The 15,141-nt window shown below is 41.6% G+C and overlaps 1 protein-coding gene across 2 annotated transcripts in view; it reads right to left on the bottom strand.

The window, feature by feature from the left end:
• LOC115163808 (glutamate receptor ionotropic, kainate 1) overlaps positions 1 to 15,141 on the bottom strand; it is a 124,213-nt gene that overhangs the window by 48,138 nt on the left and 60,934 nt on the right. For both annotated transcript variants that reach the window (XM_029715990.1, XM_029715991.1), the window contains exons 3-4: positions 11,830 to 11,924; positions 6,716 to 6,878 (exon numbers count right to left, since the gene is read on the bottom strand). In XM_029715990.1, coding sequence (XP_029571850.1) covers positions 6,716 to 6,878; positions 11,830 to 11,924 — 258 coding nt within the window. The remainder of the gene's footprint in view (positions 1 to 6,715; positions 6,879 to 11,829; positions 11,925 to 15,141) is intronic.

Raw genomic sequence — 15,141 nt, 5'->3', positions numbered from 1 at the left:
AAGCAGATTAAAGACACAGTCCGGGGATCTTAAGCACTTACAAATTCGTAACATATCATACGATTTGGATGACGTAGGTCAAAGCAGTAAATTCAATGTGACCCTTCAGATCAGACAACGTGTTTGAGAGGATGAGTGAAGGACGAAACCAAACTCCAGCAATAATATGATATGACTGGAGAGGAAATACATTTGGAGAGGAACTAAACTCAAGGCAGCCCCCGCCGCACCTCTCTGATTCAGAGGGGTTGGGTTAAATGCGGAAGACACATTTCAGTTGAATACATTCAGTTGGACAACTGACTAGGTATCCCCCCTTTCCTTCCCCCTTATTGATGTGACTTGTTAAATCCACTACAATCAGTGTAGATGAAGGGGAGGATGACAGGATAAAGAAGGATTTTTAAGCCTTGAGACAATTGAGACATGGATTGTGTATGTGTGCCATTCAGACGGTGAATGGGCAAGACAAAAGATTTAAGTTCCTTTGAACGGGGTATGGTAGTAGGTGCCAGGCGCACCGGTTTGAGTGTGTCAAGAACTGCAACGCTGCTGGGTTTTACACGCTTAACAGTTTTCCATGTGTATCAGGAATGGTCCACCACCCAAAGGACATTCAGCCAACTTGACCCAACTGTGGGAAGCATTGGAATCAACATGTGCCAGCATCCCTGTGGAACACTTTAACACCTTGTAGAGTCCACGCCCCGACGAACTGAGGCTGTTCTGAGGGCAAAATGGGATGCAACTCCATATTAGGAAGGTGTTCCTAATGTTTGTACACTCAGTGTATGTAGTGCACTTGTCACGACTTCCGTCGAAGTTGTTCGGGCGGCGTTCGGCGGTCAACGTCACCGGTTTTCTAGCCGCCACCGATCCACTTTTCATTTTCCATTTGTTTTGTCTTCATTGTACACACCTGGTTTCCATTCCCATAAATATATGTTCCTTATTTAACCCTCTGGTTTCCCCCATGGTTTTGTGCGTGTTTGTTCGTTGTAAGTTGGACTGTGTTTGTGAACTTGGTTATTTTCCTTCTTGGAATATTTGTTGTTTTGAGTAAAATTACGTGAATTACTCATCTCTGTGTCCTGCGCCTGACTCCGCCTTACCTGCTACACCTGGACGCCTGACTCCGCCTTACCTACTACACCTGGACGCCTGACTCCATCTTACCTGCTACACCTGGACGCCTGACTCCATCTTACCTGCTACACCTGGACGCCGACTCCGCCTTACCTGCTACACCTGGACGCCTGACTCCGCCTTACCTACTACACCTGGACGCCTGACTCCATCTTACCTGCTACACCTGGACGCCTGACTCCATCTTACCTGCTACACCTGGACGCCTGACTCCGCCTTACCTGCTACACCTGGACGCCTGACTCCATCTTACCTGCTACACCTGGACGCCTGACTCCGCCTTACCTGCTACACCTGGACGCCTGACTCCATCTTACCTGCTACACCTGGACGCCTGACTCCGCCTTACCTGCTACACCTGGACGCCTGACTCCATCTTACCTGCTACACCTGGACGCCTGACTCCGCCTTACCTGCTACACCTGGACGCCTGACTCCATCTTACCTGCTACACCTAGACGCCTGACTCCGCCTTACCTGCTACACCTGGACGCCTGACTCCGCCTTACCTGCTACACCTAGACGCCTGACTCCGCCTTACCTGCTACACCTAGACGCCTGACTCCATCTTACCTGCTACACCTGGACGCCTGACTCCGCCTTACCTGCTACACCTGGACGCCTGACTCCATCTTACCTGCTACACCTAGACGCCTGACTCCGCCTTACCTGCTACACCTGGACGCCTGACTCCGCCTTACCTGCTACACCTAGACGCCTGACTCCGCCTTACCTGCTACACCTGGACGCCTGACTCCATCTTACCTGCTACACCTAGACGCCTGACTCCGCCTTACCTGCTACACCTAGACGCCTGACTCCATCTTACCTGCTACACCTAGACGCCTGACTCCGCCGTACCTGCTACACCTAGACGCCTGACTCCATCTTACCTGCTACACCTAGACGCCTGACTCCATCTTACCTGCTACACCTGGACGCCTGACTCCATCTTACCTGCTACACCTAGACGCCTGACTCCACCTTACCTGCTACACCTGGACGCCTGACTCCATCTTACCTGCTACACCTAGACGCCTGACTCCATCTTACCTGCTACACCTGGACGCCTGACTCCATCTTACCTGCTACACCTAGACGCCTGACTCCGCCTTACCTGCTACACCTGGACGCCTGACTCCACCTTACCTGCTACACCTGGACGCCTGACTCCACCTTACCTGCTACACCTAGACGCCTGACTCCATCTTACCTGCTACACCTAGACGCCTGACTCCGCCTTACCTGCTACACCTGGACGCCTGACTCCATCTTACCTGCTACACCTAGACGCCTGACTCCGCCTTACCTGCTACACCTGGACGCCTGACTCCATCTTACCTGCTACACCTAGACGCCTGACAGCACTACTTTTGACCAAGACCCATTGAACTCTGGTCAAAGCAGTGCACTATACATGTATATGGAATATGGCTACATTTGGGACACAGACAATAGATGATTATATTCAGAAAAGCCTCAATGTCTATGACCCTATTAGTAGTGGCCAGACTACATTATGATCCCACAACTCAGCACAACAAAAACAATTATCCAGTAATATATTCACACTATAACTTCCTAAACTCAACAATAACAATTATCCAGTAATATATTCACACTATAACTTCCTAAACTCAACAATAACAATTAACCAGTAATATATTTACACTATAACTTCATAATAACCATATCTAATTCGGTGCAATTTAACTGAAGCCTATTGGCCCTGGTCAAATGTAGTGTACTAAATAGGGAATGAGGTACCATTTGGGACGCAGCGGGAGTGTACTAAATTGGTAATAGTCAGGGGGCTACAGGAGGGGATAGAGGAATTGTTTAGAGTAGGACGGTAGAGGGATTGTTTAGGATGGTAGAGGGATTGTTTAGAGTAGGACAGTAGAGGGATCGTTTAGGATGGTAGAGGGATTGTTTAGGATGGTAGAGGGATTGTTTAGGATGGTAGAGGGATTGTTTAGGATGGTAGAGGGATTGTTTAGGATGGTAGAGGGATTGTTTAGGTTGGTAGAGGGATTGTTTAGGTTGGTAGAGGGATTGTTTAGGATGGTAGAGGGATTGTTTAGGATGGTAGAGGGATTGTTTAGGTTGGTAGAGGGATTGTTTAGGTTGGTAGAGGGATTGTTTAGGATGGTAGAGGAATTGTTTAGGATGGTAGAGGGATTGTTTAGAGTAGGATGGTAGAGGGATTGTTTAGGATGGTAGAGGGATTGTTTAGGTTGGTAGAGGGATTGTTTAGGATGGTAGAGGGATTATTTAGGTTGGTAGAGGGATTGTTTAGAGTAGGATGGTAGAGGAATTGTTTAGGTTGGTAGAGGGATTGTTTAGGATGGTAGAGGGATTGTTTAGGTTGGTAGAGGGATTGTTTAGAGCAGGACAGTAGAGGGATTGTTTAGAGTAGGATGGTAGAGGGATTGTTTAGGTTGGTAGAGGGATTGTTTAGAGTAGGATGGTAGAAGGATTGTTTAGGTTGGTAGAGGGATTGTTTAGGATGGTAGAGGGATTGTTTAGGATGGTAGAGGGATTGTTTAGGTTGGTAGAGGGATTGTTTAGGTTGGTAGAGGGATTGTTTAGAGTAGGACAGTAGAGGGATTGTTTAGGTTGGTAGAGGGATTGTTTAGGATGGTAGAGGGATTGTTTAGGATGGTAGAGGGATTGTTTAGGATGGTAGAGGGATTGTTCAGAGTAGGAAGGTAGAGGGATTGTTTAGGTTGGTAGAGGGATTGTTTAGGATGGTAGAGGGATTGTTTAGGATGGTAGAGGGATTGTTTAGGATGGTAGAGGGATTGTTTAGGTTGGTAGAGGGATTGTTTAGGATGGTCGAGGAATTGTTCAGAGTAGGATGGTAGAAGGCAGTTTAATCAAGGTGGGATTGATTAAAAGTGCCTTCAGAAAGTATTTATACCCCTTTTTGTTGTGTTACAGCCTGAATTCAAAACGGATTTAAAAAAAAATCTCACTCATCTAAACGCAATATCATATAATGACAAAGTGAAAATAGATTTTTAGGGAGTGTTTGCACATTTATTTAAAATGAAATACAGAAATATCTAATTTACACAAGTATTCATACCCCTGAGTCAATACATGTTAGAATCACCTTTGGCAGCAATTACAGCTGTGAGTCTTTCTGGGTAATTCTCTAAGAGCTTTGCACACCTGGACTGTACAATTAATGTTGCACATTATTATATTTAAAATTCTTCAAGCTCTGTCAAGTTAGTTGTTGATCATTGCTAGACTGCCATTGTCAAGTCATGCCATAGATATTCAGGCCAATTTAAGTCAAAAATGTAACTAGGCCACTCAGGAACATTCAATGTTGTCTTGGTAAACAACTCCAGTGTATATTTGGTCTTGTGTTCTAGGTTATTGACCTGCTGAAAGGGGAATTTGTCTCCCAGTGCCTGTTGGAAAGCCTGTGGTGAAATCCCTGACCTGTTTCCTTCCTCTCCGGCAACTGAGTTAGGAAGGACACCTGTATCTTTGTAGTGACTGGGTGTATTGATACATCATCCAAAGTGTAATTAATAACTTCACCATGCTCAAAGGGATATTCAATGTCTGCTTTTTTTATCCATCTACCAATAGGTGCCCTTCTTTGAGAGGCAATGGAAAACCTCTCTGGTATTTGTTCACTGCTTGACTGTGGGACCTTACATATAATTGTATGTGTGGGGTACAGCGATGAGGTATTCATTAAAAAAAAAATGTTAAACACTTACTGCACATAGAGTCCATGCAGCTTGTTATGTTATTATATTATGTTAAGCACATTTTTACAACAGAACTTATTTAGGCTTGCCGTAACAAAGGGGTGGAATACTGATTGACTCAAGACATTTCAGCTTTTAATTTTGAATTCATTTGTAAACTTTTCGAAAAACATACCTCCACTTTGACATTATGGGGTATTGTGTGTAGGTCAGTGACGCAACATCGAAGTCTCAATTTAATCCTTTTTAAATTCAGGCTGTAACACAACAAAATGTAGAAAAAGTCAAGGGGTGTGAATACTTTCCGATGCCACTGTATTGCCACATTGCAAGACAGCACAGCACAAACAGATCTGGGACCAGGCTAATAAACAGGTCTGGGACCAGGCTAATAAACAGATCTGGGACCAGGCTAATAAACAGATCTGGGACCAGGCTAATAAACAGATCTGGGACCAGGCTAATAAACAGATCTGGGACCAAGCTAATAAACAGATCTGGGACCAGGCTAATAAACATATCTGGGACCAGGCTATTAAACAGATCTGGGACCAGGCTAATAAACAGATCTGGGACCAGGCTAATAAACAGATCTGGGACCAGGCTAATAAACAGATCTGGGACCAGGCTAATAAACAGATCTGGGACCAGGCTAATAAACAGATCTGGGACCAGGCTAATAAACAGATCGGGACCCAGCTATAAACAGATCTGGGACCAGGCTAATAAACAGATCTGGGACCAGGCTAATAAACAGATCTGGGACCAGGCTAATAAACAGATCTGGGACCAGGCTAATAAACAGATCTGGGACCAGGCTAATAAACAGATCTGGGACCAGGCTAACAAACAGATATGGGACCAGGCTAATAAACAGATCTGGGACAAGGCTAATAAACAGATCTGGGACCAGGCTAATAAACAGATCTGGGACCAGGCTAATAAACAAACACTCCGATATACACTCCGATATATAGGTATATATATATAGGTATATATATAGGTATATATATAGGTATATATATAGGTATATATTGGTATATATAGGTATATATATAGGTATATATTGGTATATATAGGTATATATTGGTATATATATATATAGGTATATATATAGGTATATATATAGGTATATATATAGGTATATATATAGGTATATATATAGGTATACAGGTATTTCAACTACTAGCCCTTCATAACACATCTAACACAAAGCAAAGAAGAGTCCTAGGCTGCATCCCAAACAGCACCCTATTTCCTATGTACTGCACTACTTTTGACCAAAGCCCTATGGGTCCTGCTACTACAACTTCTCATTCTTGGCTGACGCAAGCAAGCAATTTTTCAATATTATTAGAGCCATTGCTGCTGATGCCTTTTACAAATAGAATAGCCACACATCTACAGAACTATGTGATTAATAAGACCTATAGCATTTATTTTTACTAGCAAAGTTTGCTCTTCTCAATGTAGCATTGCTAGAGGAACCTGCCAAGGCTATCCTCTATCACCCTTAGCTTTTTGCTGTCCCCCTAGCCTACATCTAGGGCCCAGATGTTCCTGGTCCTTCCAGTGACATCCATCACATCCTGTCTCACTGTCCAGGTCAGATAATTGACCACATGTGTCTTCTTAATTGTCTGTTAAGATCAAACTGAAGTGAAGGGGATATTCAGTTACCACTGAAGCATGTCTATCAACTTCAACTTTCACTGTCGTCAAAGAGTTGCTGAATTTCCTCTTCACTTCAAGTTTGCTCCTCAATTGTTGCACCTTTGGTCGGAGAATGAGGTAGTGGCAGTGCTCCCTTCCCTTTGTCTGTTTAGATCACTCACCAGTCGCGTCCTCGTAAACCACGGTGACTGTCTTCCACTTGTAGTACTGTACGATGTCCAGTATGGCTCTGCTGATGGAGGCATACTCTGGGTACAGGTTGATGTAGAAGCTGTCCTTGTTGTCCACAGAGGGGTGTTTCCACCGAGTCTGGATATGGGGTACCTTAGGAGGGACATAAATACAATGTTTATTTTTCATCAATGTGATGATATGTTAAGTGATGTCATGTTAAGTGATCATTTGTTATGTGAGGAACACAAATGCAATGTTTTTTATTTATTTTACTCGAGAACCACATTAGAAATAAGCTTAATGCTTTCATGTGTTCTCCTCTGGGAAATCTTTGTACTTTTAAATGGTTTTAAACGATACGAATAGTTTTTACCCCAAAAATCAATCAGTCAATCAACCAATCAATTTTAAACAATATGATGTTATGTGATGGTGTATTATGTTATGTTGTGTGATACGTTATGTGATGGTGTGTTATGTTGTGTGATATGTTATGTGATGGTGTGTTATGTTATGTTGTGTGATATGTTATGTGATGGTGTGTTATGTTGTGTGATATGTTATGTGATGGTGATATGTTATGTGATGGTGTGTTATGTTATGTTGTGTGATATGTTATGTGATGGTGTGTTATGTTATGTTGTGTGATATGTTATGTGATGGTATGTTAAATGACGGCGGTTCCTGCTTTAAAAGTTGCGTCATACTGCAGCACACCTTGCGTGCTGCTGCAGCATTCTGTGGCACGTTATCTATCTGTCAGCCATTTTTTTCTGTTAATGCAAGTTAGTGCTAGTTTAACCACCAGAGGGCATCTTTGAGAAGCATTTGATAGTATTCCGTATTGGCATTAACAGAGAATTTAAAACCTTTTTAGTAATAACATAGTATATGGGATTGATTTTAAGAAATTTTACTTCATTAATTTGATTAATATTATGGTGTTTCTATTCAGAGAAAAACAAAAAACGAAACCCTCAGGGTTTCCGTTAGGATGGAATGGAAAATATGGCGCTGTACAACGGGAGGAAGGAGTAGGCTGTCCTTGTAAATAAGAATTTGTTCTTAACTGACTTGCCTAGTTAAATAAAGGTTCAATTTAAAAAACAACTGGCAGCAACCGCAGCACATTCAATAGGAGGTGAACAGTGGCTGGTGCTGAAAATATAGCTAACTTGCTATGCAAGTGTTGCACACCAACAGATGGAGAAAACCTACACCAGTCGAGCAATTCATTTCAAAAATAATCTTCATGTTGACTGAATATTAGAAAGTGATGTCTGCTAAATAATCAAGTTAGGTTTCTCCAGAAATAAATAATTCTAAATAGCAAACTGGCTTTATTTACAAATTAGTGAGAATGTCTCACCCCATGTTCAAGAATTGCCTATTTATCGCTCACTCTAGGTTAAATGAAAACTGAATCTCCAAAATATCATTACTTTTTAAGCAATGTGATTATTATTATTAATGAATTTAGAATTGTATAAAAGCCCCTTAGATATTCTCAGATATTCTCTCAGATCCTAACGGAAAATGCACCTTAGATATTAATATAGAGTCCACCAATCCTCTTAATCTAATTATTGGTGGAGAGTCATGTCATTTAATTATTTTCTTCTTTTCGATATAAACTGTAGGCCTACCATAGGAGAAATACGTCTCACTGGTGTTGAGTAATGTGCTGTTAAAAATGGTGTAGGTCTTATTTATTTAAAGAGCATATTAAAGTTAGAAGCAAAAGCCTACAACTATTTTAGCATCGTTTCACGCTGCTTTGAGGTAAGCATGGGGACTGGTCTTGATAAATCAATAAGATTTTTATTTTCACTTAATCGCCGTTTGAGTATTGGTTAGACAATAATTAGAATATTAGAGTACAGGTATGACATGCTCTTAGTGTAACCTTTATTTAACTAGGCAAGTTAGGACTAGGAATTTGTTCTTACTAGGCACTCCCAATCACGGTCGGATGTGATACAGCCTGAATTCGAACCAGGGACTGTAATAAAGGCTTTTGCACTGAGATGACGCGAGCCATGACCAATATATATATATTTTTTCTCGAATCCCTCTGGAATTTTTATTGTGCACACCTGGCCCCGATTCCCACTGATTGATTGTATTTGTAAATATGTGCCCATTGGTTTCCATTGGGCGGTCGATTATTGTTACTACGTCCGTTGGTGCGTGTGAGTACCTGTGCCATGTGTTTTAGCTTTCATGCCCTTGTGAATTGCGCAGATGATTACGGGTCTCGTCCCGTGTGTTAATCATTGTGTACATTTATTTGAGGTATTCCTCGCTCTTTTGTTTGGGTTTCTACCCTGTGTTTTGTTACATGTTTCTTTGGTCTTCGTCCCCGTGCCTTCACACGGCACGCCTTAAATTTGGTGAAATGAAAAAAATATATTACGCATTCCTGCGCCTGCTGCCTGAATCATTTATGCCAACATAACCTATATACAGTTGAAGTCGGAAGTTTACATACACTTAGGTTGGAGTCATTAAAACTAGTTTTTCAACCACTCCACAAATTTCTTGTTAACAAAGTATAGTTTTGGCAAGTCGGTTAGGACATCTACTTTGTGCATGACACAAGTAATTTTTCCAACAATTGTTTACAGACAGATTAATTGACTGTGACTTAAAACAGCTTGGAAATTTCCAGAAAATTATGTCATGGCTTTAGAGGGTTCTGATAGGATAATTGGAGGTGTACGTGTGGATGTATTTCAACGCCTACCTTGAAACTCAGTGCCTCTTTGCTTGATATCATGGGAAAATTTTTTAAAAATCCGCCAAGACCTCAGAAAATAAATTGTTGACCTCCACAAGTCTGTTTCATCCTTGGGAGCAATTTCCAAATGCCTGAAGGTACCACGTTCATCTGTACAAACAATATTACGCAAGTATAAACACCATGGGACCACACAGACGTCATACCGCTCAGGAAGGAGATGCGTTCTGTCTCCTAGAGATGAATGTACTTTGGTGCGAAAAGTGCAAATCAATCCCAGATCAACAGCAAAGGACCTTGTGAAGATGCTGGAGGAAACAGGTACAAAAGTATCTATATCCACAGTAAAACAAGTCCTATATTGACATAACCTGAAAGGCCGCTCAGCAAGGAAGAAGCCACTGCCCCAAAACCGCAATAAAAAAGCCAGACTATGATTTGCAACTGCACATGGGGACAAAGATCATACTTTTTGGAGAAATGTCCTCTGGTCTGATGAAACAAAAATAGAACTGTTTGACCATAATGACCATCATTATGTTAGGAGGAAAAAGGGGGAGGCTTGGAAGCCGAAGAACACCATTCCGAACAGTGAAACACGGGGGTGGCAGCATCATGTTGTGGGGGTGCTTTGCTGCAGGAGGGGCTGGTGCACTTCACAAAATAGATGGCATCGTGAGGTAGGAAAACTATGTGGATATATTGAAGCAACATCTCAAGGCATCAGTCAGGAAGTTAAAGCTTGGTCGCAAATGGGTCTTCCAAATGGACAATGACCCTAAGCATACTTCCAAAGTTGTGGCAAAATGGCTTAAGGACAACAAAGTCAAGGTATTGGTGTGGCCATCACAAGCCCTGACCTCAATCCCATAGAAAATATGTGGGCAGAACTGAAAAAGCGTGTGCAAGCAAGGAGGCCTACAAACCTGACTCAGTTACACCAGCTCTGTCAAGAGGAATGGGCCACAATTCACCCAGCTAATTGGGGGAAGCTTGTGAAAGGCTACCCAAAACATTTGACCCATGTTAAACAATTTAAAGGCAGTGCTACAAAATACTAATTGAGTGAATGTAAACTTCTGACCCACTGGAAATGTGATGAAAGCAATAAAAGCTGAAATAAATCATTCTCTCTACTATTATTCTGACATTTTCTCATTCTTAAAATAAAGTGGTGATCCTAACTGACCTAAAACAAGGGAATGTGTACTAGGATTAAATGTCAAGAATTGTGAAAACTGAGTTTAAATGTATTTGGCTAAGGTGTATGTAAACTTCTGACTTCAACTGTATATATATTTTTTTGTTTTCAGAACATTAACCATGTGTAGGTAGATACGTGTGTAGGTAGATGTGGATAGATAGATACAAATTATTTGTTGCAAGTTGGGGATTCTTTAGTAAATGTTATTGTTCAGCTAGTAACCCATCCTGCTACGCTTGTGAAAACCTAATAAACCTTTTCCCCTTTCTACGTTAAAGATTACAATTGATAAAGTGTTTTTAGCCACAATCGGCGCCAACCCCAAATTAATACATTTGGGCACTGTCGATAGCGTGCTGGACTTTGGGCTAGAATGTTGAAGGTTTGAAAGTCTGCTCCCTGCTTGATTCATTATATTATTATGCCTGGCTCAGAGCAAATAGCCTGGATTGTTACTCCCATCTCGTTCCTGCTCTCTTACATGTGTCATTCTCCACTTGAGTGGCTCGCTTGTGGGTGTGCTGGCAGGATGTACTGTTTTTTATTCTGTCTGTATGAATTACAAATCAGCCTTTACTTCAATCATGTTTCTAGTCTATTGCATAGTTACAATGTGTAATCATTGATGTCCCAGAAGCAGGAGTGGTAAACACTGTTGAAGTATATAATTGTAATACATACATGCAGACACAACATCATTCAAAGAATGGAGTTTGATACACCTGGTTTTGGATAAGACTGGAAAAAAAATTTGCTAAATGCAAATTTTGTAAATTAACTTTATGACCAAAAAATATACACAATCGTTTGTCTCTACGTTAACTAACATATTCCTCTCAATTGTACATTTTTTGCTTGACTCGTTATGACGTTATAATTACTTAAATTAGCTTCCACAATAATGTTTTGTCAGCCATCTTTGCTGAAGAAAGTCACCAGGGACGGGTGGCTCGCGTCAAATTCATCATTTGTCATTGGAACCACTCGATATGATTGGTCATATAAAAACCTTGGGACTCAAATGCATAATGAGTGCTCTAACTCCCCCTTGTGGTGGTCTGGAGCAATGAAGCTGTGACGCTGGGTACCTCCATGTCCCGCTGTGTGGAAACTCGTAACTTTTAAAGGAGGAACCACTGTATGTGATAGTGTCTCACCTCCAGAGCATTGCAGATGGACTGGACAGCACTGACGGAGGAGCTGTGAGAAGGACCAAACACCGCCCCGACACCCAGAGCCAACTGGTCACAGGCTGGGAGAGGGACAGTAGAGAGGGACTGTTATTTTCTGCATCTCAAATGGCTCCATATTAACTTCAGAAAGTATTCACACCCCTTCACTTTTTCCACATTTTATTGTTTTACAGCCTGAATTGTAAATGGATAAAATGTAGATTTTCATTCACTGGCAAACACACAATGCCCAATGATGGCAAAGTGGATTTTTTTTATTATTATTCATAAAAGCAACAACAAAAAAAGTTGAAATATCTTGTTAAGTATTCAACCCCTAAATAAGATCAGGAGTAGAAATTAGCTTAACATGTCACATAATAAGTTGCATGGCCTCAGTCTGTGCAATAAACAAGATTTTTTGAATGACATCCTCATCTCTGTACCCCACACATACAATTATCTATAAGGTTCCTCAGTTGAGCAGTGCATTTCAAACACAGATTCAACAACAAAGACCAGGGAGGTTTTCCAATGCCTCGCAAAGATGGGCACCTATTGGTAGATTAAAAATACATTTCAAAACATAGAATATCCCCTTGAACATGGTGAAGTTATTAATTACACTTTGGATGGTGTATCAATACGCCCAGTCACAACAAAGATACAGGCGTCCTTCCTAACTCAGTTGCCAGAGAGGAAGGAAAAAGGTCAGGGATTTCACCATGAGACCAATTGTAATTTTAAAACAGTTACAGAGTTTAATGGCTTTGATGGGAGAAAACTGAGGATGGATCAACAACATTGCAGTCACTCAACAATACTAACCTGACAGAGTGAAAAAAGGAAGCCTGTACAGAATAAATATATTCCAAAACATGCATCCTGTTTGCATCAAGGCACTAAAGTAATACTGCAAAAAATGTGGCAAAGCAATTACCTTTTCTCCTGAATTCGAAGTGTTATGTTTGGGGCAAATCCAATACAACACACTACTGAGTACCACTCTCCATATGTTCAAGCATAGTGGTGGCTGCATCATGTTATGGGAATGCTTGAAATCATTAAGGACAGGAGTTTTTCAGGATAAAAAAGCAACAGAATGAAGCTAAGCACAGGCAAAATCCTAGAGGAAAACCTGGTTCTGTCTGCTTTCCACCAGACACTGGCAGATGAATTCCCCTTTCAGCAGGACAATAACCTAAAACACAAGGCCAAATATACACTGGAGTTGCTTACCAAGAAGACAGTGAATGTTCCTGAATGGCCGAGTGACAGTTTTGATTTAAATCTACTTGAAAATCGATGGTAAGACCTGACAATGGTGTTCTAGCAATGATCAGGTGCTGACCTGGTGCACCCTCGACAACTGTGATTATTATCATTTGACCCTGCTGGTCACCTATGAACATTTGAACATCTTGGCCATGTTCTGTTATAATCTCCACCCGGCACAGCGAGAAGAGGACTGGTCACCCCTCATAGCCTGGTTCCTCTCTAGGTTTCTTCCTAGGTTCTGGCCTTTCTAGGGAGTTTTTCCTAGCCACCGTGCTTCTACACCTGCATTGCTTGCTGTTTGGCGTTTTAGGCTGGGTTTCTGTACAGCACTTTGTGACATCAGCTGATGTAAGATGGGCTTTATAAATAAATTGGATTGATTGATTGATTGATCAACAACCAATTTGACAGAGCTTGAAGGATAATGTGCAAATATTGCACAATCCAGGTGTGGAAAGCTTTTAGAGACTAACCCAGAAAGACACACAGCTGTATTGACTGCCAAAGGTGATTCTAACATGTATTGAGTCAGGGGGCTGAATACTTATCTAATCAAGATACTGTTGAAGTCGGAAGTTTACATACACCTTAGCCAAATACATTTAAACTCAGTTTTTCACAATTCCGGACATGTAATCCTAGTAAAAAATTCCCTGTTTTAGGTCAGTTAGGATCACCACTTTATTTTAAGATTGCGAAATGTCAGAATAATAGTAGAGAGAATGATTTCTTTTAGCTTTGATTTCTTTCATCACATTCGCAGTGGGTCAGAAGTTTACATACACTCAATTAGTATTTTGTAGCACTGCCTTTAAATTGTTTAACTTGGGTCAAACGTTTTGTGTAGCCTTCCACAAGCTTCCCACAATAAGTTGGGTGAATTTTGGCCCATTCCCCCTGACAGAGCTGGTGTAACTGAGTCAGGTTTGTAGGCCTCCTTGCTTGCACACGCTTTTTCAGTTCTGCCCACATATTTTCTATGGGATTGAGGTCAGGGCTTTGTGATGGCCACTCCGATACCTTGTCTTTGTTGTCCTTAAGCCATTTTGCCACAACTTTGAAAGTATGCTTGGGGTCATTGTCCATTTGGAAGACCCATTTGCGACCAAGCTTTACTTCCTGACTGATGTCTTGAAATGTTGCTTCAATATATCCACATAATTTTCGTGCCTCATGATGCTATCTATTTTGTGAAGTGCACCAGTCCCTCCTGCAGCAAAGCACCCCCACAACATGATGCTGCCACCCCCGTGCTTCACGGTTGGGATGGTGTTCTTCGGCTTGCAAGCCTCCCCCTTTTCCCTCCAAACATAACGATGGTCATTATGGCCAAACAGTTCTATTTTTGTTTCATCAGACCGGAGGACATTTCTCCAAAAAGTACGATCTTTGTCCCCATGTGCAGTTGCAAACCGTAGTGTGGCTTTTATTATGGTGGTTTTGGAGCAGTGGCTTCTTCCTTGCTGAGCGGCCTTTCAGGTTATGTCGATACAGGACTTATTTTACTGTGGATATAGATACTTTTGTACCTGTTTCCTCCAGCATCTTCACAAGGTCCTTTGCTGTTGTTCTGGGATTGATTTGCACTTTCGAACCAAATTACGTTCATCTCTAGGAGACAGAACGCGTCTCCTTCCTGAGCGGTATGACGGCTGCGTGGTCCCATGGTGTGTATACTTGCGTACTATTGTTTGTACAGATGAACATGGTACCTTCAGGCATTTGGAAATTGATCCCAAGGATGAACCAAACTTGTGGAGGTCTACAATTTTTTGGGGCTGATTTCTTTTGATTTTCCCATGATGTCAAGCAAAGAGGCACTGAGTTTGAAGGTATGCCTTGAAATACATCCTCAGGTACACCTCTAATTGACTCAAATGATGTCAATTAGCCTATCAGAAGCTTCTAAAGCCATGACATAATTTTCTGGAATTTTCCAAGCTGTTTAATGGCACTGTCAGCTTAGTGTATGTAAACTTCTGACCCACTGGAATTGTGATACAGTGAATTATAAGTGAA

The sequence above is a fragment of the Salmo trutta genome, chromosome 26 (assembly GCF_901001165.1).
Source record: "Salmo trutta chromosome 26, fSalTru1.1, whole genome shotgun sequence".
In the NCBI taxonomy this organism is placed as follows: Eukaryota; Metazoa; Chordata; class Actinopteri; order Salmoniformes; family Salmonidae; genus Salmo; species Salmo trutta.
The sequence above is the reverse complement of the archived record's forward strand: the minus strand, read 5'-3'. Positions and strand labels throughout refer to the sequence as shown.